Source organism: Halichoeres trimaculatus, unplaced genomic scaffold (assembly GCF_033239565.1).
Source record: "Halichoeres trimaculatus isolate MK-OKI-2021-1 unplaced genomic scaffold, fHalTri1.1 fHalTri1_scaffold_10, whole genome shotgun sequence".
Taxonomy (NCBI): Eukaryota; Metazoa; Chordata; class Actinopteri; order Labriformes; family Labridae; genus Halichoeres; species Halichoeres trimaculatus.
Window position 1 is genome coordinate 38,332,234 of NW_027437187.1, and position 24,326 is coordinate 38,356,559.

The window sequence follows — 24,326 nt, forward strand, 5'->3', positions numbered from 1 at the left end:
CGTAGCTGCAGAAAGTCCAGGCTGTGATGTTACTGCATGAACACACACACACATGATGCAGCAGGTGTGTGTGTGAGTGTGTGAGTGTGTGTGTGTGTGTGAACAGGAAAGCTGAAGAGTCTCCTCTGCTCTCTGTAGGAACCACAGATTACCATGAAACACACTGTAGAGCAGAGAGCAGCGTCTCTCAGCCTCTGACGTGTGATCCACAGCCTCAGATAAAGCCCATCTGTTGCCTAGCAACGCCTGACTCCGAAGCAGGAAGTTAATGCAGCGGCGCGGCATCGTAAAGCGCGGCGAGGAGAGCAGTTTGACCTGCAGTTAATAATGTGCGCCTCTATCTGCTGCAGGGGGACACTTTATCACGTCGCACACTCCCCCTCCGCTCTTATCAAGCTCTGTTTTTAAAGGATCAGTCCGCACACTTCACAAAAACACACACTGCACACTGAACCACTCTAATCTGGACACGCAGACGCTTTATGTGCTGAGGCTGGCAGACAGAGTCCCTGCTGAAGTTCATGAGCAGTCTAGACCCAGAGCGCGGGAATGAAACAGGAACACAGACCAGGAGACACCTCAGGGGTCAGGAACAGGAAACACCAACAGCAGCTGCTCAGAGACGCTCTGAGTGACAGAAAACTGCTCCAACAACAACAGCGTCAGTCTGAGGCTGCAGCAGGAGCAGAGTCTGACTGACTGATGTTACTCAGGAAGAACGGACCAGGATCAGATCTATGTTTCTAACTCTATGTAGCCCCAGCTGAGGGACGGACAGACTCCAGACGTGGCTCCACTCTGTCACAGCACCAGATCCCCCTGGACTCAACACATCAGATACACAAACCTCCTTCATGTCTGAGCAGTGTCAGTTACAGAAGACTGATCCAACAGGACAGGAAGTAGTGAACAGAACTGTGGTGGGGGTCCAGGAGCCCCTGGGTCTGTGACTCCAGTCCTGATACAGGCCAGCGTAAGGTTTTTAAACCTAATGCACCATTAAAGAATTTAAACTGTGACATAAACATTAGGGTTGGGAGATATAAAGATACTTTAATTATATCCATATATTATATGAAAAAACAGGGGACAGTACGGTTTGTGTCCAGCTCATTCTGTGAACCAGTCAACCACCGTAGGGTTGGTTGGTAAAATGTAAATGACGTGTTAATGATGTGGAGAAGGTTTGGGTGCAAAGTGGGAGGCAGCAGTAGATGGGTCCACAGAGATTTGGGTTTGTACCTGGAGGGTTGCTGGTTCAAGTCCCAGCATGGACCAGGATTGGGAATTGGGTTGTTAGCTGGAGGTGTTAGCATAACTTCCTGAGCCCCTTGATCAAGGTACAATACCACCCAACTGCTCAATGTTGTATGTTGCTTTGGACTAAAGCATCTGCTTAGTGAGAGTGTAAAATGTAAATGTAAACTGTAAAGCACAAAGTGTAAATTGTAAAGTGTAAAATGTGAAGCATTAAGTGTAAACTGTAAAGCATAGAGTTTAAAATGTAAATTGTAAAGCGTAAAGTGTAAAATTTAAAGCATGGAGTGTAAAATGTTTGGTGTTAAATGTAAAGCATAAAGATGGGATTATTTGGAGAGTGCTAGCGAGCCAAAGATGCTGTCAAGAAAAAACCTGACCCTACTTCCTGACTGATGGAGAGAGCCAATCACAAAACGTTTGGTCGCTAGGAGAAAGGGGAATTTTGGGAGTTATGGAGGTTGGACAAAAACATGTGCAAAGTGAGTTTTGATTGATTTGTGGCGGTTAGCGTGTTTGGATTACATCACTGGTGTGCAGTGCAGTTATTCTGTCACATGTTACTGACACTTGATGGGTCACACCTGAGAATTCACTGTTTTAATGCAGATAGCTGGATTGAACTGTTGTTTGCTCATTTTGTCTACTGTTATTTGAAATTTGCACTTTTATAGTTGTATTCTTGGTTTTAAATGGATTATTGCTCGCATAAACTCGTGGTTTCCACAGAACAAAAACATCAAAGGTTTTCCTACTCTGATTATTTATGTTTTTGCAATTTTAGGTCCAGTGTTCATTCATCAAAATGAATAAATATTAATATCAATACCAATAGTAATAGATATCAATATATATGAAGTGTAGCCACTCTGGTTTGAATGTATGCATCAAAGCTTCATCTCCAGACCAAGACAGTATATAAATATATAGATATATAGATAATGTTTAAGATGATATGGCCTCAAAATATTGAGATACTGGCAAAGTACCACTTTATCCAGCCCTAATAGATGTTAAAAAAGTGACTTCTTGTTGTGTTTATATTCATTTATCCAAAGAGCTGAGTGAATCGTAACCGCTCTGAACAGTGAGATGAGGAAACATTCGTCTCCAGTCGTGTTTAAAGCCTGGACGTGTTTTTCAGAGCAGAGACCAAAGCTGTTTGTTTGATCTGTTACACTTCAGCAGATTACCATGTTCAGTCTCACAGCCTTTAAAAAGCATCATGTCAGGTTGTCAGGTCGTGTTTTTCCCTGATTTCTTCTCAGAAACGGCGCTGACGGTGGAAACGGCAGCTGAACGCCTGAAGTGGACCTCCTGCCTGGACCGGTCTGACCCCGTCCCTCTTCCCTGACTCTGAGACCCTCCACAGGCTGATCTCTGAGTAATCCAGCCCTGCACCACTCCACATTTAAATTAGCAGACATTAATTCCTGTTTAACTCTGCAGAGGTGGAGTTTAGGGCTCAGACGACGCAGAGAGCTCCTCAAAGCGCAGCCTCACAGCAGCTCTGAGGACAAATCCCTCTGCGACGACCGGCGGCAGGTATTTGGCCGGTTGGAGCTTGTCCTCAGAGCAGCTCCTCCATTCACACCTCAAAACATCATGTTAGAGCCAGTCCTGCTTCACCTGCTTCACCTGCTTCACCTGCTTCACCTGCTTCACCTGTCAGAGTCTGAGGAGATACACCACGCTTCACTCCAGAGGAAGAAACGTGAGTGGAGGACGTTTTCCTGACAGGACGGCCTTGAAATGATCAGCTGACTCTGACAATAAAAGCTGAAGTGAACCTCAGATGAACACCGACACATCGTTCGTCAGGCTGTCGCTCAGAGAGGCGTACAGGTGTGAGACACCTTCACCTGCATCTGTTCTCCATGAAGCTCATTTCTTCTGTTTAAAGACGACACGGCTTCTTATTCTCCCGCTAGTTCCCAGCAGCCGCGCTCTTATCTCTCAGGAGGACGTTCAAAGCCTTTCACAGGACGACATTAAAGCCAACTCAGCAGATAAAAATAGGAGGCACGCTCAAAGCGGTTAAAAATAAAGACAGAAAAACAGGCTGAGGTTTGGAGGGACTGAAAACTGAATCAGAGGAGGCTTTAAACAAACTGAGCACAGACATGAAGCTTTAACAGGTTTGATGATGATAGCGTGGTCACGTCCGCAGGTTTTCTCCTCCTTTCTCCTCCTTTCTCCTCCTTTCTCCTCCTTTCTCCTCCTTTCTCCTCAGCAGCAAAGGCTGACAGCTAATGCTGCGTTCAGAGAACTCAGGAGTCGGGATTTTCTGAGTTACAAACTGTGACCTCTGACCTCAGAGCGTCCGGGACGTTTGTTGTCAGACGTAAGAAAGAAGAAGTCTGTAAATGATGAGGTGACGCTGCCGTGGAAAGATGTGAGGAGGTGAAAACTTCAGGCAGAGCTAAAGGAAGCAGATCATGATCTCTGACAGAGTTAACTTCAGACAGCGTTCATTGACTTACTTAGATATAAGCTGATCAGATCAGCTACATTAATGAGCTCTACCTACAAACAGAGACACTCTTTCTGTTTAACTGACAGGGAAACTTGAAAACGTGAATAAAAACTAGTTATTAACTTTTTGCCGACACTTGTGGCTGGGCGTTTCAGTTCGCTTTCTCAATCTGAAAATCCTGAGTTTTCTGGAAGCAGCTTCAGTGTTGTTCTCTGACAGGATGTGACATGTTTTCATGTTATCAGTAATCAGCTTTTTCTACTGTTTGAACCACAATGCATGAAAGTGAAATAAGAATTACCAAAGGAGGTCGATATAGAGATCCTTCAAACTCCTTATTCCACAAACAGCAGTTATTAAAATTCACTGACGATAGAGATATCAATATTTTACAAGTCATGTACGAAGCTCATCAGAAACTGCCTCCAAGCAACACCCAGAGGTGTTTTGTAAAAAGTAAAAGCTGTTATAAATTAAAAGGATATGAAATGTTTAAAAATAAAAATAGGGAAGTCTAAACAGAGACCTGTGATTGATCCTTGCTTTGTTTCTTAATTGTTTTCTGGAGGTTTGTCAGTAATATTTTTTTTGAGGGAAGGAGGAGACAAAACAAGTATTTTCTTCTTTATGCTCCCTGATCATTCATTCGTGTAAGGTCTATATTTTTTTACTAAGTGTTTTATTTTTTGTCTGAGTGAAATAAATTAAGTCAAATCAAAATCAAAACCAAACATATTGATCCTCTCCTTCATCTCTTTGACCACAGATCCTCTGAGCGGTGACGCGTTTGAGGCCGGCGTGGAAAAACCAAACCCACCAACATGAAAACAAACCTGTAAGCTGTCAAACTGTGACCCTGACACCTGCTCCCCTCCCTGCAGACACGTGTGTGTGTGTGTGTGTGTGTGTGTGTGTGTGTGTGTGTGTGTGTGTGTGTGTGTGTGTGTGTGTGTGTGTGTGTGTGTGTGTGTGTGTGTGTGTGTGTGTGTGTTCTGTACCTGCTTCTCACTGAGCGCTGTGATCTTGGCTTGTAGTTCATGGAGCTGCTTCTTCAGATCTGCGTTCTGCAAAAATAAAAGAAGAAAAAACTGAAACATTGTACAAGACAATTTGCTAAAAACTTCTTTTAATCATTAAATGTAAAAAAAAAGACAAGATGAGATAAATCCAAACCTCGCAGAAACAATAAACGGCTAATTAAAACGAAAGACGTTAAAGCATGTTTTTGGATCTAAATGGAAATAAAACTGAGTAATGACTGTAAATTAAAAACTGTTTATGTCCTGATGTAAACTGTGTTTGTGTCCTGATGTAAACTGTGTTTGTGTCCTGATGTAAACTGTTTGTGTCCTGATGTAAACTGTTTGTGTCCTGATGTAAACTGTTTGTGTCCTGATGTAAACTGTGTTTATGTCCTGATGTAAACTGTGTTTGTGTCCTGATGTAAACTGTGTTTATGTCCTGATGTAAACTGTTTGTGTCCTGATGTAAACTGTGTTTGTGTCCTGATGTAAACTGTTTGTGTCCTGATGTAAACTGTTTATGTCCTGATGTAAACTGTTTGTGTCCTGATGTAAACTGTGTTTGTGTCCTGATGTAAACTGTGTTTGTGTCCTGATGTAAACTGTTTGTGTCCTGATGTAAACTGTGTTTGTGTCCTGATGTAAACTGTTTGTGTCCTGATGTAAACTGTGTTTGTGTCCTGATGTAAACTGTTTGTGTCCTGATGTAAACTGTTTGTGTCCTGATGTAAACTGTGTTTGTGTCCTGATGTAAACTGTTTGTGTCCTGATGTAAACTGTTTGTGTCCTGATGTAAACTGTTTGTGTCCTGATGTAAACTGTTTGTGTCCTGATGTAAACTGTGTTTATGTCCTGATGTAAACTGTGTTTGTGTCCTGATGTAAACTGTTTGTGTCCTGATGTAAACTGTTTGTGTCCTGATGTAAACTGTGTTTGTGTCCTGATGTAAACTGTGTTTGTGTCCTGATGTAAACTGTGTTTGTGTCCTGATGTAAACTGTGTTTGTGTCCTGATGTAAACTGTTTGTGTCCTGATGTAAACTGTGTTTGTGCCCTGATGTAAACTGTGTTTGTGTCCTGATGTAAACTGTGTTTGTGTCCTGATGTAAACTGTGTTTGTGTTCTGATGTAAACTGTGTTTGTGTCCTGATGTAAACTGTTTGTGTCCTGATGTAAACTGTGTTTGTGTCCTGATGTAAACTGTTTGTGTCCTGATGTAAACTGTGTTTGTGTCCTGATGTAAACTGTTTGTGTCCTGATGTAAACTGTGTTTATGTCCTGATGTAAACTGTTTGTGTCCTGATGTAAACTGTGTTTGTGTCCTGATGTAAACTGTTTGTGTCCTGATGTAAACTGTTTGTGTCCTGATGTAAACTGTTTGTGTCCTGATGTAAACTGTGTTTGTGTCCTGATGTAAACTGTGTTTGTGTCCTGATGTAAACTGTTTGTGTCCTGATGTAAACTGTGTTTATGTCCTGATGTAAACTGTGTTTGTGTCCTGATGTAAACTGTGTTTGTGTCCTGATGTAAACTGTGTTTGTGTCCTGATGTTAACTGTTTGTGTCCTGATGTAAACTGTGTTTATGTCCTGATGTAAACTGTTTGTGTCCTGATGTAAACTTTTTGTGTCCTGATGTAAACTGTGTTTATGTCCTGATGTAAACTGTTTGTGTCCTGATGTAAACTTTTTGTGTCCTGATGTAAACTGTGTTTGTGTCCTGATGTAAACTGTTTGTGTCCTGATGTAAACTGTTTGTGTCCTGATGTAAACTGTGTTTGTGTCCTGATGTAAACTGTGTTTGTGTCCTGATGTAAACTGTGTTTGTGTCCTGATGTAAACTGTTTGTGTCCTGATGTAAACTGTTTGTGTCCTGATGTAAACTGTGTTTGTGTCCTGATGTAAACTGTTTGTGTCCTGATGTAAACTGTTTGTGTCCTGATGTAAACTGTGTTTGTGTCCTGATGTAAACTGTTTGTGTCCTGATGTAAACTGTGTTTGTGTCCTGATGTAAACTGTTTGTGTCCTGATGTAAACTGTGTTTGTGTCCTGATGTAAACTGTTTGTGTCCTGATGTAAACTGTTTGTGTCCTGATGTAAACTGTGTTTGTGTCCTGATGTAAACTGTGTTTGTGTCCTGATGTAAACTGTTTGTGTCCTGATGTAAACTGTGTTTGTGTCCTGATGTAAACTGTTTGTGTCCTGATGTAAACTGTTTGTGTCCTGATGTAAACTGTTTGTGTCCTGATGTAAACTGTGTTTGTGTCCTGATGTAAACTGTTTGTGTCCTGATGTAAACTGTTTGTGTCCTGATGTAAACTGTGTTTGTGTCCTGATGTAAACTGTTTGTGTCCTGATGTAAACTGTTTGTGTCCTGATGTAAACTGTTTGTGTCCTGATGTAAACTGTGTTTGTGTCCTGATGTAAACTGTGTTTGTGTCCTGATGTAAACTGTGTTTATGTCCTGATGTAAACTGTTTGTGGCCTGATGTAAACTGTGTTTGTGTCCTGATGTAAACTGTGTTTGTGTCCTGATGTAAACTGTTTGTGTCCTGATGTAAACTGTTTGTGTCCTGATGTAAACTGTTTGTGTCCTGATGTAAACTGTTTGTGTCCTGATGTAAACTGTGTTTGTGTCCTGATGTAAACTGTTTGTGTCCTGATGTAAACTGTGTTTGTGTCCTGATGTAAACTGTTTGTGTCCTGATGTAAACTGTGTTTGTGTCCTGATGTAAACTGTGTTTGTGTCCTGATGTAAACTGTGTTGTGTCCTGATGTAAACTGTTTGTGTCCTGATGTAAACTGTGTTTGTGTCCTGATGAACCGAGGAGTATTTACCTGAGGGTCCTGCTTCATTTGGGCAACCAGTTTCTGTAGATACAAAGAGTCAAAAGTCAGAATAGTAACAGTGGCCTCTGGTGGTCAGACAGCAGTACTACAGTATTCAGGTTTCAAACTGAACACAATTCATAATGATACAAGATGATATTTGTTATTTTCTCCTGGAACCCTTCACAAAGCTTTCTTTTTTGTTCCTGCTTTAATAACATTTTTTCAAGGTTTTTGCCACATTTTTATAAATTACTGATATATTTATGATTCATATCCAATAGGTTCCTTTTGTTTTTAGTTCAGCTTTTGAACACATGCATGTGCACTGAGAGATTAAACTCCTGTTTGTATCAGTGGACTCTGAGGGCTGTGGACAGGAGCTATCTGTAGTAGAGAGCCCTCCTCCTCCTCTTCCTCCTTTTCCTCCGTTAGGGTTATGATCATTTCTGTCACTGTGTCAGACTCTCAGAGAAACAAACTGAGCCTGAAGTTTATCCATAACTCTCTCAGAGTCCGGCTCACCTGATGGATCTGGATCTCCACCTTCAGGGCCTCCTGTAACGTCTGTAATTCCATCATGGATCCAGTCAGTCTGCCAGCCGATTGATCAGCCTGCACACACACACACACACACATACACACACACACACACACACACACACACACACACACACACACACACACACACACACACACACACACACACACACACACACACACACAGGTCTCAAACAGCTGGTTCAACAGAAATCAGCACCATGAGGTGCAGCCTTATAAGGACTTCCTGTGTGATGCTGCTGGTTCATGTGAAGGTCAAACAAGGTCACAGAGAGTCTGTGGCTCTGTTTGCTCAGAGCATCAGTCAGAAACACGTCAGTCTGTTTCCTCTGGTTAAAATGAACAGATCACACTTTAAATCATTCTTTTAGTGGATATTAATTTACCTTAACACCGTCTCCAGTAGGAAAACCATCCACCTGAAGCATTAAAGTGCCGCTGAAACAAAGCAGAGCACACGTCACTCACAGTAACTGTGATTAAAAAACTGATCATTCATTTTCTCACTTATAATCAGAGCTATGAAACCCAACGGTCTCTGTATGAATACATGACGTCAGTGTGTTTTTAATGTCAACGACTGGAGCTGAACGCTGTTTGACACTAATCAAATTGTGATTTTTTTTCGTCATTATTGTGATTTAATAAGTGATTATTTTTTTCAAGGTCCTCTTCTCATGTATTTTTCTACAAATACAATTAACAAATTAATCTGTGTAATAATAAAATCAAATTTATCATTCTGTCCTGTAGGCTGGGCTCATGTTGAGAAAAAGGAAAATGTAGCATGAGTTCATATTTTTATTTGGAGTTTTCAGTGTTGTTTACAGAGAGTAAAGTTATATAAACGTATGCTAATTGCTAGCATATCAATGCAATTTCCCCTATATGTTAGCATCAAGCTAGCACTGTGTTTTCTCTATGATTCTTGGTCCATTAGAGGATGGCTGTGTCCGAAATGTCATACTAACGTACTACTCATACTAAGTGTGACGTCAAAAATAGTATGTAGTGCGTTCACATTAAATAGTATGAAAAGATTGTGTGCGCGAGAAATACCCCGATGTATACTATATCAGTAAAAATTTTAAGTATGGGAGGTGGGCATACTAGTCGTACTGACACGCCCCATAATGCATTGCGAGCCCCGTATTTATAAACGTATTCATGAGATGACAAGATGAGAAGCAACTAAAATGGACTTAGCTCTACAGGGAAACCTAAACGTAAGTACAAAGAAATAAAGTGCCTGAGGCGACGGACGGATCGTCTTCGGTGTCTGTGAGCAGTAAACATTTTTTATTTTTTTGAAGAGCAATGAATTCATCTTGAGACCAGTGTTAGCTAAAAAACATCCACTAGCGAACTTCCCGTTTTCAAAATAAAAGCACCCGTTTATCTCCTTTAAGTTCTTTAACGCTTTTGTAAATTGAGCTCTTGTTTTGGAGCGGACCGGAAGTTTCTTCGATAGCATATTGGCGCTCTTAACAGAATGTCCGAAATGTCGAAATTAAATTTGTATCCGTGCGTTTTGTGGCCCAAATGACCACATTTTGGTTTTCTACGTGAGGACTTTCTCGCCTAAAATGTTCTTAAAACTTTCAAATGTGGCGAATCAACAGAGATTTTTGATAGCCTGGTGTGCTCCCATAGACCTATGTGTGCTTCCAATTTTTGTCATCGGAGGTTTTGAAATGCATCATGGGAAACCGAGTAGTATACTACAGTGTAAACGGTTGGCACTCTAATCATACTTATAGTATGTAGTATACAGTATATACACAACGACCATGTAGTATGTAGTATGTTAGTATGCCATTTCGGACACAGCCGATGTTTAACATGCTGAATGTGTTGATCAGGAATCTGCAGTCAGAGAGTAATGTTCATTTCTATGTGTGTTTACTTTTTCAGAAAAGCTTCAAGCAGAAAATGCTGCTAAAGCTAAGCTAGCTGGGGCATGTGACCAGTCAAACTGCAGCCTCTGCAGCTAGAAAATCTTGTTTTAGAGAAATAAATTCTGTTGACAGATTATGACAGATTTATGCTCGTTAGGGCAGTGTTTCTCAACCCTGGTCCTGGGGCCCCCCTGCCCTGCATGTTTTAGATGTTACCCCACTCCAGCACACCTGATTCAAATGAATGGCTCATTATCAGGCTCCAGCAGAGCTTGATGACGAGCTGATCATTTCAATCAGGTGTGTTGGATTCGGGTAACATCTAAAACATGCAGGGCAGGGGGGGCCCCAGGACCGGAATTGAGAAACACTGCATTAGAGAAAAGACAAACTTTACAAAATAACTCAACAGCTCAGTAAAAATATCAAAACAGACAGTTATTTTTAACTTTCAGGCTAAATCTTGGATAAAAATATTTTTGTAATAAAAGATTTTAATCATTTCAGACACCCTGATTTTAAAACACTTCTTCAGACAGTTTCACATCAGCTCGACTTTCACAAAGCTTAAAATCACTGTAACTCCTGATGATCAGTCATTAAAAACAGTCTGATTACCAACGCCACTCATCTGCTCTGGTTAAAGTTTGCTGTTGATCTCAGACTCTGTGGGTTTTGGTGTCAGAGGATCATGTGACAGGACTCACCACCTGGCTGTGGGACTGGACTCCACCCCTCTGTGCTGCCCTGGAACACAAACAAACACACAGACTGTTACTAAACCGCACAGTGAGGAGGACTCAGAGAGAAACTGACAGAAACACTTTAATACAGCGTTTAAAAACTCTGTTTATCACTAATCCAGAGTTACCTCCAGCTCTGAACATTCGTTTATCTATTACATGAGAAAAATAGTTCTTATTTACTTAAGCATGATTGTTAACAGAAGTCATTTTCAGTGTGGTTTTAACCTCTGTGTGATTGCTTTGCTTGTTTCTGTGATCACTGTTTGATGATGAAGATGTAAGCGCTCTTATTTCCATGATTTTAAGATGAATCCTGAATGCACCTCTTTCTGGGGCGTCCTCAGACTTCCTGGTTTGATAATTTGGTAAATACTTAAAACTTTTTTTAAACTAAAGTGTTAATTAAGACGCAATGAACCAAAAATATCTGTACAGGTAAAGGTTATTTATCAACTTTTCCTGATTTCTGACAAAGAATCTGAACAAGGTGGGTGAAATAAAAAAACAGTCAACACAGAGACAATCACTGCCGGCCTTTTTCAAAATGTAAACTCTTTTTGTTGTTTATCTGTAAAAACTAAATGAAACAACTATCAGCAGTGAGCTGGATTTGACCGACTCTGTTTCCATCACATTTCTCTGTGGATCTGAAACGTGTTTGAATTCAAAGTGTTTTCTTGGACCACTTTAAAAAGGGTCAGGGTTAAACACCAGTTTCCTTTCTGAACTCATCAAACTGCTTCTCTTTAGCAGAAATCTTTTCCCATGTTTTAACTTTTGTCTCTGTGCGTTCGATGAATAATCTTTGAGACTGAGCTCAAACAAAGAGGACGTGGCTCAGAGACCAACTCCAGGCTAAGATTATGTCCCATCTTATGATAACACAGACGCAGGACGAACTGATGATTCCTGTAGTTTAAATCTGAGGTTCAAAGGGTCAAATTTTAACCTTTAAGTCTAAAACACACTTATCTTACAATTCAGATCAAAAGACATCAAATTAAACTTAAACCTGTTGCACAATGTGTCTGTAGACAGAGAAAATTGACTCAATCCTTAAATCCTTGCGTTAAAAAGCAGAGTTAGCTTAGTTGGCTTACTTTTTTATACAAGTTCAAACCTTTATTTATAGTTTCACTTAATTTTATTTTTGTTTGAGTGTGAACCAAACTGATATTAAAAGTGATCTAACATGGTTAAATCTCTCCTCTCTGCGTGAAAAGGTTTCACTCTTTTTAAACCTTAAAACCTCTTTTAACCCCGACTGTGTACTTTTAATACAAACATGTTTTTCTTCTGTTGTGGTTAATCCGAGGTCAAAGGTCACACAAACAGGTGACAAGGATGAGCTCAGGTTATCGAGAGGTCATCGATTTTATCTTAAAGCTCCTGTGAGGAAGAGTTTTAAATCGCACCAGGGACAAGAGTATGAAACAATAGCTTTAGAATTAGCATCAACAGCTGTTGGTGAAGGCCACAGAGCTAACGCTGAAGGCCACAGAGCTAACGGTGAAGGCCACAGAGCTAACAGTGAAGGCCACAGAGCTAACTGTGAAGGCCATAGAGCTAACGGTAAAGGCCACAGAGCTAACAGTGAAGGCCACAGAGCTAACCGTAAAGGCCACAGAGCTAACAGTGAAGGCCACAGAGCTAACTGTGAAGGCCATAGAGCTAACGGTAAAGGCCACAGAGCTAACTGTGAAGGCCATAGAGCTAACGGTAAAGGCCACAGAGCTAACGCTGAAGGCCACAGAGCTAACGCTGAAGGCCACAGAGCTAACAGTGAAGGCCACAGAGCTAATGGTGAAAGCCACAGAGCTAACGCTGAAGGCCACAGAGCTAATGGTGAAAGCCACAGAGCTAACGCTGAAGGCCACAGAGCTAACGCTGAAGGCCACAGAGCTAACAGTGAAGGCCACAGAGCTAACGGTGAAGTCCAGAGAGCTAACGCTGAAGGCCACAGAGCTAACGGTGAAGGCCACAGAGCTAACGGTGAAGGCCATAGAGCTAACGCTGAAGGCCACAGAGCTAACGGTGAAGGCCACAGAGCTAACGGTGAAGGCCATAGAGCTAACGCTGAAGGCCACAGAGCTAACGCTGAAGGCCACAGAGCTAACGCTGAAGGCCATAGAGCTAACGCTGAAGGCCACAGAGCTAACGCTGAAGGCCACAGAGCTAACGCTGAAGGCCACAGAGCTAACAGTGAAGTCCAGAGAGCTAACAGTGAAGGCCACAGAGCTAACGCTGAAGGCCACAGAGCTAACAGTGAAGTCCAGAGAGCTAACAGTGAAGGCCACAGAGCTAACGCTGAAGTCCACAGAGCTAACGCTGAAGGCCACAGAGCTAACGGTGAAAGCCACAGAGCTAACGGTGAAGGCTACAGAGCTAACGCTGAAGGCCACAGAGTTAACGCTGAAGGCCACAGAGCTAACGCTGAAGGCCACAGAGCTAACAGTGAAGTCCAGAGAGCTAACAGTGAAGGCCACAGAGCTAATGGTGAAAGCCACAGAGCTAACGCTGAAGGCCACAGAGCTAACGCTGAAGGCCACAGAGCTAACAGTGAAGGCCACAGAGCTAACGCTGAAGGCCACAGAGCTAACGGTGAAGTCCAGAGAGCTAACGCTGAAGGCCACAGAGCTAACGGTGAAGTCCAGAGAGCTAACGCTGAAGGCCACAGAGCTAACGGTGAAGGCCACAGAGCTAACGGTGAAGGCCATAGAGCTAACGCTGAAGGCCACAGAGCTAACGCTGAAGGCCACAGAGCTTACGCTGAAGGCCATAGAGCTAACGCTGAAGGCCACAGAGCTAACGCTGAAGGCCACAGAGCTAACGCTGAAGGCCACAGAGCTAACAGTGAAGTCCAGAGAGCTAACAGTGAAGGCCACAGAGCTAACGCTGAAGTCCACAGAGCTAACGCTGAAGGCCACAGAGCTAACGGTGAAAGCCACAGAGCTAACGGTGAAGGCTACAGAGCTAACGCTGAAGGCCACAGAGTTAACGCTGAAGGCCACAGAGCTAACGCTGAAGGCCACAGAGCTAACAGTGAAGTCCAGAGAGCTAACAGTGAAGGCCACAGAGCTAACGCTGAAGTCCACAGAGCTAACGCTGAAGGCCACAGAGCTAACGGTGAAAGCCACAGAGCTAACGGTGAAGGCGACAGCGCTAACTTTAGCTCTGGTTACATAAAGTCACACGTGTTGGATTGTGTTAGGATCCAAATCTAGCTCAGTTTAGGCCCCAGTGAACCGTACCAACATCATCACAGCCTGATCACCTTTACAGAACAACTCCACATCCCTCCCCTGTGTTAACGTGAAAAAATATATTCATGAAAAGTAAATTCAGCAATATTCAGACTCAGTTTATCCCCTCCTCATGCAGACAGCTTCTCAGCCAATGAGCATCATTTCCCACACAGGAAGTCTGAGACAGAAGTGCCACGTCTTACTTAGTTAGCAAAGAGTGAAAATAAAAACTGACCACAAACGTCTGCTTCAGAGTTTCTGTTTTTGTGTTTTTTTGTTGTTTCAAATTTGAATCTTTCATTTTAGTTAGGCCTGTCACGATAACAAATTTTGCTAGATGATAATTTTCCAAAATATTATTGCCGATTAACGATATTGTTGTCAATATTATTTTGATTTTTTTTTCCATTTTTTCATTGATGTAATTATGATAAATGGGATAAAGTGAGTACATCATATCAAAAGCAAGAAACTTTAATTTCTTAAGAGTATTTAACTGTAATTAAAAGGTCAGGATCTTTTACATAAAATAAATTAAACAAAAAAATAATAATACATTTAACAAACAAAAAAGAGAAAAAAAATACAATGAAAATGAAATGGACTCTTTTAGAAAAAAATACATGTCAATGAAAATAATTAATACTAATCAAAAACAATAAAACATAGACCCTGTCTTCTAAAGAAAAAACAAAACTCCAAAAAACAACAATAAAAGCTATAGCCTAAATCAAAGGGAGTTTATACAGTTCCTGAATTGTTTGTAACATGTCCTTTTTCCCAGTCAGTCCGTACTGTCTGTCAAACATTTTGAACATTTCTGGCTGTAACCGTATTGAAGGGCTGCATTTCTCTGGTAATGTATCTGTCTTTGAGCGCCACCATTTGGTGCTTTTATTTCTATTTACTTTGCAGACCAAAAGCCTCAGTTAGAGCGGATTGTCAAAGAACAAGGCTCCGCTGCACCTCCCCTTCTTCTTCTTCGTCGCCACTATTTTCAAACAAATGCCACATATCAGCTGGTTGGTGTTCATGAGCTCACACTTTGTTCATTCTGATAAAAAACTAAATATTCCCACACTGGGACTGTGGCAGGCGGCTTAAGAACCGTATCTTTGGTGCCATCACTCATATTAGCGTGTTTCCTCCTTACCCCTCAGGACGCTGCTTCAGCTCTCTCCGTGTGGAGGCGCGAGCAGCCCCGTCTTCACCCCAAAGATCGTATTTTTGACAGATGCTCACTCCGCTATAAATCCGCTAACTCCGCTATAGAACCTATGCACCCCGATGTTAGGAAAGATAGACGTAGTGAGCCATCTTCTCATTCAGCCTCTTTGGTCCAAAGAGAGGAGGAAAACAAACATGCACGTCAGTTTATCGAGGCTGGAAAACTTACCCAGGACGTTTTTATTTATCGTTCGGTTAATCGATTTATTGATTATCGTGACAGGCCTAATTTTAGTCTTTGTTCATCAGGGGTTGTAAGAGTCACCTCTTTTCTCCAGCAGAGGGCGAAACGTTTTTCTCTGACTCATGTGATAAGCATTTTTGGGAAAATGTGGCTCCTTATATCATCCGTAGACGCCATCATTCAACTTTTTCCCCATGGTCTGGTTTTACATAATGGGGACCAAAAATCGCAAAAATCTGAAATATCAAAGAATCGTAAGAGAATCAAATCGTGAGAAACGCCTTTGGTCCCAGCCCTAGCTTTAACTTTTCCTTTCTCCTCCTCGCCCATGTTCAAACCTGCATGTCTGTTTCTGTCTGATTTTTATTATTCATGCATACAGACAAGCTAAAACTAAAAGTCCACTCCAGAGTGAGGAAGCATGTTCAGGTGAAGTATCAGTGAAAACACTAAATACAGAAGTATGAGTGAGTTAGCTTCATGTAGTTAGAGTTATTTCACTTCAGTAGTTTGAATAATAACTGGAAGCAGACGAGCAGAATTACATGTTAGTGATCAGAACATCTGAAGTGAAACTACTCGACTCTAAACAAATAAGCTTAAATAAAATAAAGAGCTGTGTATCTGCTCTGAGTGCAGGAGTGTGAGCAGCTTTAAGTAGGTTTAAACTCAGCAGTGAGTGAAAGTGAAAGTAACTTTGAACAGTGTCTCAGCAGCTTTTGTTTACCTTCGTTTTCTTTCAGTGAAGAGTTTTTAAAAACTTTCCTACATCTGAGACAGCGTCTCCTACAGAGCCGTAAACACGCTAAAAACATGCACTGTGAGTCACCGCTCTAACAGCCAGCTGATTGGACCATGTCTGCACTGAAAACTCAAACCTAACAGTCTCATTTAAAGTCAAAGTTACACTTTATCTAACCTGAACACAACAAACAGGCCCCAATACAAATCTTTTTTTTTCCAGATATTTCACACCATATTTTTCTTGATTTTTCTTGATCTCATTTTAAGAAACTTTGCTTTTGAGCTCATTACAATCAACACAGTCTTTATTTTAGGCTCATGGTAACAACCCTCTCTGCACAACGAGACCTGGTTCAAGCACGCAGAGCCAGTTTATGAGATGATTACTATCACAAGATGCTTCAAAATAACTCCATAACTCCATCATCCTGGGTCAGTGCAGACTCAAAACCACTTCACTCATCGATTCTGACATTAAAAACTAAAATATAACCAAGTGTTTGTCTCATTTTATTACTAATTATTGTCTTTTAGACTTAACTTGAGCTGCAATCACCTGACAACTCCAGTAAAGTGTCTTATTTCAAGGTATTCAAGAAAAAAACACCTGAATTGGTTGGAAAGAGTAGATGATTTGCATATGGAGTAAAAATATATATATTTATAAAGTATATAATTATTTCAAGAAACTTTACTTTTACTTTTCATACCCCACAGAAAGATACTTTGACTCTTTACAATCTAATTTAGTCTTTTAATATCTTGTAACAAGGCATTTTTCTGGACTTGTCAGGTTAATGTGGCTTAAATTAGGTTTAATAACAGAGTTATTAATAAAAATAAGACAAAAACACTTGTTAGATTCCAGTTTTGCAGGGTATTTTGACACTTTTGCAAAATTTGTGCGCATATCTCACTCCAACAACATCACCGCCATGTGATTTAGGTTAATACTCAGTACTTCAAGTATAGTACATTAACTTCTTTGACTTCATCGAAGCAACTGAACTGGTAGTCAATCCACTCTGCATAAACATGTTGTAAACCAGTCCAACTCTTTGTTATTAATATAAAATATTTCTTATAATTAAATATTTGCAGTAAGAAAGTTGAGTTAATGCATGTTGGTGAAAAATGACATGTTAATACCAGAGGAGGCAGAGATTTACAAAGCAGAGCTAACAGTCTGGAGACTATATGGAGTTATGACGTTTCATTAATGTGTTTTTTTAATGTAAATATTGTCCAGAATTAAACATGGGGCAGATATCAGAGCGTTATTTTCCTCTGGGATGGGGTGGGGTGAAAGAGAAAAGCACTCAGAGTGAACACTTCCAGCTTCAGCGCATGCATCTCATTATAGCAGTTGTGTAAAAGTATTTCCCAGAGTAAAAAAATCAGAGAATCTACGTATAGCTGCGGCGCTGTAAACAGGTTATCTGCTGCCTGACCTCTGTGACTAACTCCATGTGTCCCTGCTGATGAAGAGGAGGCGGATGGGGGTGAAGATGGAGTTCACTGAAGAGTGTTAAATACATGTAGTGTGGCGGAGCAGCCCGGAGCCCCTCGCCGCCCCGCTCTGTACCCCCGCGGCCCGGCTTGGAGCACACGCTGCCGGTTAATTGGAGTAATTGCTCCCTGGGTGGGACATGAAGTTGTCTGGATAAACTTCCATCAGCATCACATGCCGTCGCAGAGGCCCCGAAACAGGGAGAAACTGAGCTAAAATGGAGGTTTTCAGAGAGGAGAGCCGTTCAGAGCTCCAGCACAAACACTGAAAAGTGTTTTTTTGTTTCGGCCGTGAAATAAATGTTTTATAACCGTCTTATTAAACCACCATGGCGCTGTGGATGTGAAAGCTCTTCGTTAAATTCATCGCAGCTGCCTCGGTGGGAGCTCCTCACACAGCGGCGGCGAAAATAACGTTTCGCGGGCTTCGGAGTGTTTCTCACTGTTGCTAAAATCATCAAAGCAGAGCCTCAGTCAGCCGACATTACTCCGTGATACGGTGAGAAATGTTACCACGGAACAAGTGGATCACTGTGTTAGCTGTAGCGGCTAATGCTAACCATCCTGTTAGCTCGCTCCGGCTAACGCTCCCAGCCACGCTGATAACTTACATCAAAGATCAATAATCAGGTCTTTGGCGGCGATGTGACAGGAAAACAGAGTGAAAATCAAAAACATCGCTCAGGAAGAGTCCCGAAAGACGCCATCTTTCTAATTTGTGACACCGAGCAGGCGTTGGTGGGTCTAAGTTATATCGGCCCCTTGTCCTCCAGAATATCAACTCCTAGAATAAGAAACACACAGAGCAGCTAAACACACAGAAACACAGAGAGCAGAGCTGAACACAACACCGGCTGCCAGCTCACACACCTGCCCGCAAACACACACAGACACACGGATACAGCCCGCCGGCCGCTCACAGGTGAAGTTTGACAACAGAGAAAATTAAAGTTATGAAATTAAAAAGCCCAATGTGCACTTACTCAGCAGCAGTCCTCCTCTAGATTAATTAAATATATATCTATAAGAAGCCGATCCACGATGGAATAACAGCAGATAAACAGTCCGGCCCACTGCTGCCCGCGGAGCACTCTTTTGTTGCTGTATTTTATCTTTAGTTTTAGTAAATTTGTGTAAAAACAGAGAAACTGAAGCTACAAAACAAGAAGAACTCTTCTTCAATCTCATTCAGCTCAGCCTCAGCACAGCACAGATCCCTGCGCCTCGGAGCTGGAGGAAGGGGGACGAAAACTACTTACCAGGCCCACTAATGCGCGTTTATCCGCGACAAAGCGTTTGATATTTGTGCGTGTTGCTCCTAAAGTTCGTTAAATCGAGGCGATCAGCGGCGGCAGCTGCGGGGAAAATGTGTTCGAAAAGCGGACTAGTTTTTGTGTCGGTGCGGCGAATTTATTTCACTTTGCCTAAGGAACGGTGGTGCTGCGACTCCCATTGCCTAGGGAAAAAACCCGGATGTAAACTCAGTGAAACTCTATGGAGAGAAAGTCGGCACACACACACTCACACTCACACACACACAAACACACACAGCAGGGGGACGGAACAGTTTGTTGTGTTACTCTTTCTTCTCCGGTTCTACTCGTGGATCCAGAGCCGGGCCGTCCGCCCTCTGCCTGCCGCTGAGCAGGCTTCATGCTCGGCTACGAGCTGCTGGAGCTCCCGCACTGTTGCTCTCCATGCAGAGGAGGAGGAGGAGGAGGACAGGTGGCACGGCCTTTTGTCGCTGCTGCACATGCTTCAGAGGGCTTTACTGACAAAATGACACACCAGTTGGAAAATTCAGCTCACAAGTGTCCTTCAATTCAAATTTTACACACACATCAAATAAAAATAATCAACAGAGAAAATTTCAGTGTAGTGTAGCTCTTAGTGACAATTCTGAGGTCTTTTGAGGTCACACTTTGCTTTGATATTTCTTTGTTTTGCCTTTTTAAAATTGTGCTTCACTGCATTTTAGTGGAAAATAATGCTGCTTTTACTACGTTGTGGATTTTTACTAGAATGAAATAATATTTTTTACTATTTTTAATCATATATTGATATTTTTACTGGTGAAAACTACTACCAAATTTTCTAAATTTGTTTGTTTTCTGCTAAAGAAACAGAAAGTTCAGTAAAACATTAGTGAAGTAATACTCCCTAGAATAAAATTAAATAATTAATACAGTAAATATTACAAGACTACATCAGAATATTTTTTCCCTTTGATATTTTGAATTATTGAATTAGACTTTTTTATTGTTTTTTTTAACCTACAGTTTGTATTTTTCACCTTTACTAATTTTGCATTTTTCTTAACTGATCTTAAATTTGTAGAATTTGACCAGCTCAACCTTCAATACATACGTCAAAATTATGGAGGGAAAAAAAATAAGATTAAATAGGTGAGTTGTATTTTACAGACAATCAAACACACAGCTGACATTAAAGGAGATACAAAGCGGGTACCTCAAATATGAAGTCAAATTTTAATTACCTAAAGGTGCAGTTCCTTAAATGTCCACCAGAGGCTGCCTCCAAAAGTGAGTGACCCCTGTAACCTTTGAGGTAATTTTCAGGCTATAACATGTGAAACTTAAATGTGACCAAAACATTAGAGAGTGAGTTTATATAAAGAGACGTAGAGACAATGGGAGAAAAAAAAAGATGTTCTGCACAGAGACCAGCAGCATGTCTCTGTAGTAGAATAGTCCAGGTGATAAACTGACCTTCCTGCAGTCCTGATTTGTCCCCTGTTGAAAACATTTGGAGCATTATGAAGTAAAAGTCAGGAAAATCAGCCTCTGACCCTGTGGAGCAGCTGAAATCCTCTCTCAGGACAGAATGGGACTGCATATCCTTAAATTTCCTGCTGTTTGAAAACCAATAGCGTCAAGGAGCCACTAGAGGGAGTCAGAGTACAGATGAACAGGTGAATTATTTCTGTCCTGATGTTCGTCTCTGTTCACACTGGACCAAACAGACTCTGAAATTTTTACTGATTCCTGCAGGAGGGACATAAATAACCGTGGAGAAATAAAAAGGTAAGATTATGGGTCTGTTTAAACTCACAGATATATATATATATATATATATATATATATATATATATATATATATATATATATATATATATATATATATATATATATATATATATATATATATATATATATATATATATATAATATCACACCACCCCCCTGTCAGGATGAGATGAACCAGATAAAGCACAGAGCCTGTCTCTGGTCATGGTAACAGATTTATCACAGTCCTCTATTTGACACTGTTTGTAAGTTTCAGCCTTTTTTAATCTTAGTCTGTTTATTGGATTTTAAGTACTGAAATGTATCAACAGCTTTTATTCTGATGTTTCTGTTTGATTCTTTTTGTTATATGAAAAATAAAAAGGCAGTAAAATTAGCACAAAATCCTGTCAGAGGGTGTGTGGGTTTATGATTGTACTGCAGGTCTGAAACTTTGACCACATTAACCATATGTTGTGTTTGAGCTGCAGTTCAGCCTCCTTCCACTAGCTGGAGCTGGAGCTGTCAGACTGCTCTAAAGTTCCACTACCTGGATCTAAACAGTCACAGACATCATGAAGATAAAGTAGTTTGTGTCTGGTTCAACTGACACACAGCCAATCAGAGGAGAGGGGGTCTGAGACAGGGGCCTTAAAGAGACAGCAGCTAACATTAACGGTTTCAGACAGAATAAAGACTGAAAACAGTGAATTAACCCTTTTTAAGCTTACTTACAGTGAGTGTGTGATGTGGATTCATGATGTGACCAACATTAATTTATCTGCTGCATTTTATTCAGTGTTTAAATTCAGGTTCAGAGGAAAATAAAGCACAAGATAAAAATGATTTTGCAGAACAGAAACTCAGATCATCAAAAATATCTGAGGTTTCCTGTGACCGACTGTCACATCTGCCTCAGAGCTGCTGAGCAACACGGCAGAGAAATCTGTTTAATATCTGATTCAACCGAGCTTCACACCTTAATAAACACGTCTCATAGAGGAGCTAAAGTTACCTGTTACACACCTGTTACAGGTACATTAAGTCATCCGTCCAGTGCTTCAGGTTTGATACATGTTGTTATAATTTTTGTAGATCTACAATTTCATTAAAAAAATAAATATTCTGTATATTTGAAGTATGTATAGATTTGTAAACACTGTGTTGTCTGTGTTGTGAAGGTAAAGCAGGTTTCATGGCTCCAGAATGACTTTAATCCAGGTGAGTTTATGACAGTTTTGACCTCACAGGGCGCTGCAGATAGGTACGTCAATGATTAATGTTCGTATGACTCAACATGATCCAGGCCGAACTCTCTCCCTCAGTTCTTCTTTAAAGAACACCTCCCGACCAATCAGCTGGCAGCGCCATGCGTCTGACAGCTGTTTGATCCGTGGTCTGTGAGATAATCAGCGAGTAACCTCATTAACATCCTCAGATCTGATCAGGTCGGTGTCTGCTCCTCTCTGATGTCACTTCACATCTGAAGCCATAAACCAATCAGAGAGGCTCTTTCATGCTGCTCTGGCTGTCAGCTGACTGTCAGCTGACTGACAGGCAGCTCCACCTGCTGCAGGTACAAACAAAGAGGAGGATGGTCTGCTCGGACAGACCCCACACTGACTCACCACTGAGGCTCTAACCTGTTTAACCTTTGATCAGCAGATCTGTGGGTGGGAGGGTCTGGACCTGCTCCTCTGATCCAGACCGAGACAGACCCCCAGACCCCGAGGAAGATACGCTGAGGCTTGTTTAGACACATCAAAATGTAGAAAGAGGCGTCAGGTTTCAGTTTGTAGTCACTGTGGTATCGACCAATCAGGTGCGTGCATTGCAAACAGTCAGGAGTTTTAAATATGTGATAAATCAACAAAGATCTTAAAGTTTTTAAAACTCCTGAGGTCAGGAGCAGAAGTCTCAAAGTGACCTAAGGCTAAGTCCCGCCCTAAAACACAATGAGCCAATCAGAGTGAGTATATCTACTCCCATACGCTGGGACAGTCTTTTCCTGGACGTCCATCAAAACACAGAAAGTCAGTTTTTGTTCAGTTTCCTGAAGTTTTTCTGAAGTTTTCAGTTTAAAATGTTTTAGATTTAGACAGAATCAATCAACATCTCTTGCTTTAATTGATTTAATTGAAGAAATTTCAAACTGTATCGAAAATAAGAAATTTGTGGTAGGTATTTTCATTGACTTACAAAAAGCTTTTGACCCAATTGATCACAATATCTTACTTGATAAGTTGGAAATCTATGGCATTAGAGGAATAACTAAACAGTGGTTACGGAGCTACTTAACTGGGAGAATGCAGTGTGTACAAACTGGAAAAAGCAGATCAGAATTTAGCCCTATAACATGTGGAGTTCCTCAAGGATCAATACGAGGACCTACTTTGTTCATTATGTATGTTAATGATATTGTGAAGTCATCCAAAATTATGAAGTTTGTCCTTTTTGCAGACGACACAAACATAATTATCCCGGGAGCAACTTTTGAAACAAATAACTAATGAAATAAATAAACTGAAACGTTGGTTCAATGTCAATAAATTATCATTAAATTTAGATAAGAATAAATTGATGCTGTTTGGTGAAAGGAAAACTGATGTTGCAGTGCAAATCAGGGTTGATGATATAACAATTGAGAGAGTTCAACAAAATGTATTTCGAGGTGTTGTAATTGATAAGTTACCATGGAAACCTCACGTTAATTATTTAAGAAAGAAAGTTGCAAAATGTGTTGGTGTTACGCAAAGAGCAAGTCATGCTCTAAACCAGAATGCACGACTTATATTATATCATTCATTTGTATTGTCATATTTTATTTATTGTATTGAAATGTGGGGAAACTCCTGTAAATCAAATTTATTACCACTTGTGACACTTCAAAAAAGGCCACAAGGATTGTTCATAGAGTAACATTTAGGGAGCAAACTAACCCACTTTTCTTAAGATCATCACATTTAAGGTCAGGTACAAAACGGCTCAAATAATGTTCAAGGCATCAAAAAAAAAACACTACCTACAAATATTCAGAATATGTTTCATGACAGAAATGTGCATCACTCATACAGTTTAAGAGGGAGTAACAGACTCTACCAGCCAAAAACAAGAACAGCTCTAAAATCAACGTGCATCTCCATACAGGAAGTCATCTTATGGACCAGTTTAGCAGAAGAGTTAAAAACAAGTACAAATATTGTTCAGTTTAAACGATTGTTTGTTAAAAACGTGATGTCCAAACATATGGAGGAGACAGACTGAAGCCTTCTGTTGAGGGTGTAAACCAGGGGGAGATGGGTGTGGGGTCAGAGAGAGCTGGGGCTTTGCTTCGTCTGGATGAGTGTTGTTGGGAGTGAGGGATCGGAAATGTAAAAGTGTTGTCTTCATCTGTTCCCTTTTCAAACCAGTGTTGTGTTGTATTGAGCAGGTTTGAAATAGAAACGTTACTGACTGACTAAAATGTTCCAACTGTGTTCATGGGGAACATGTAGCTCTGTCACAAACTGCACAGAGGCTGGGCCACGTATGTTTCTACATGAGGACTCCAGGGTCAGGATAAAAACATGTAAACACCTGTGTCAGGTAAACCCTCACCTTGGTCT

At 41.0% G+C, this 24,326-nt stretch overlaps 1 protein-coding gene across 7 annotated transcripts in view; it reads right to left on the reverse strand.

Annotated features, from left to right (window-relative positions):
- phf21ab (PHD finger protein 21Ab) overlaps positions 1-18,890 on the reverse strand; it is a 38,472-nt gene extending 19,582 nt beyond the window's left edge. For 3 of the 7 annotated variants that reach the window (XM_074677392.1, XM_074677390.1, XM_074677396.1), the window contains exons 1-6: positions 18,679-18,889; positions 10,748-10,787; positions 8,529-8,580; positions 8,107-8,196; positions 7,591-7,623; positions 4,732-4,797 (exon numbers count right to left, since the gene is read on the reverse strand). In XM_074677392.1, coding sequence (XP_074533493.1) covers positions 4,732-4,797; positions 7,591-7,623; positions 8,107-8,196; positions 8,529-8,570 — 231 coding nt within the window. In that variant the 5' untranslated portion in view covers positions 8,571-8,580; positions 10,748-10,787; positions 18,679-18,889. Of the gene's footprint in view, positions 1-4,731; positions 4,798-7,590; positions 7,624-8,106; positions 8,197-8,528; positions 8,581-10,747; positions 10,788-18,678 lie in introns of all 7 variants that reach the window. The other 4 variants (XM_074677391.1, XM_074677393.1, XM_074677395.1 and 1 more) reach the window with 2 other exon arrangements.
- Between the last annotated feature and the right edge of the window lie 5,436 nt (positions 18,891-24,326).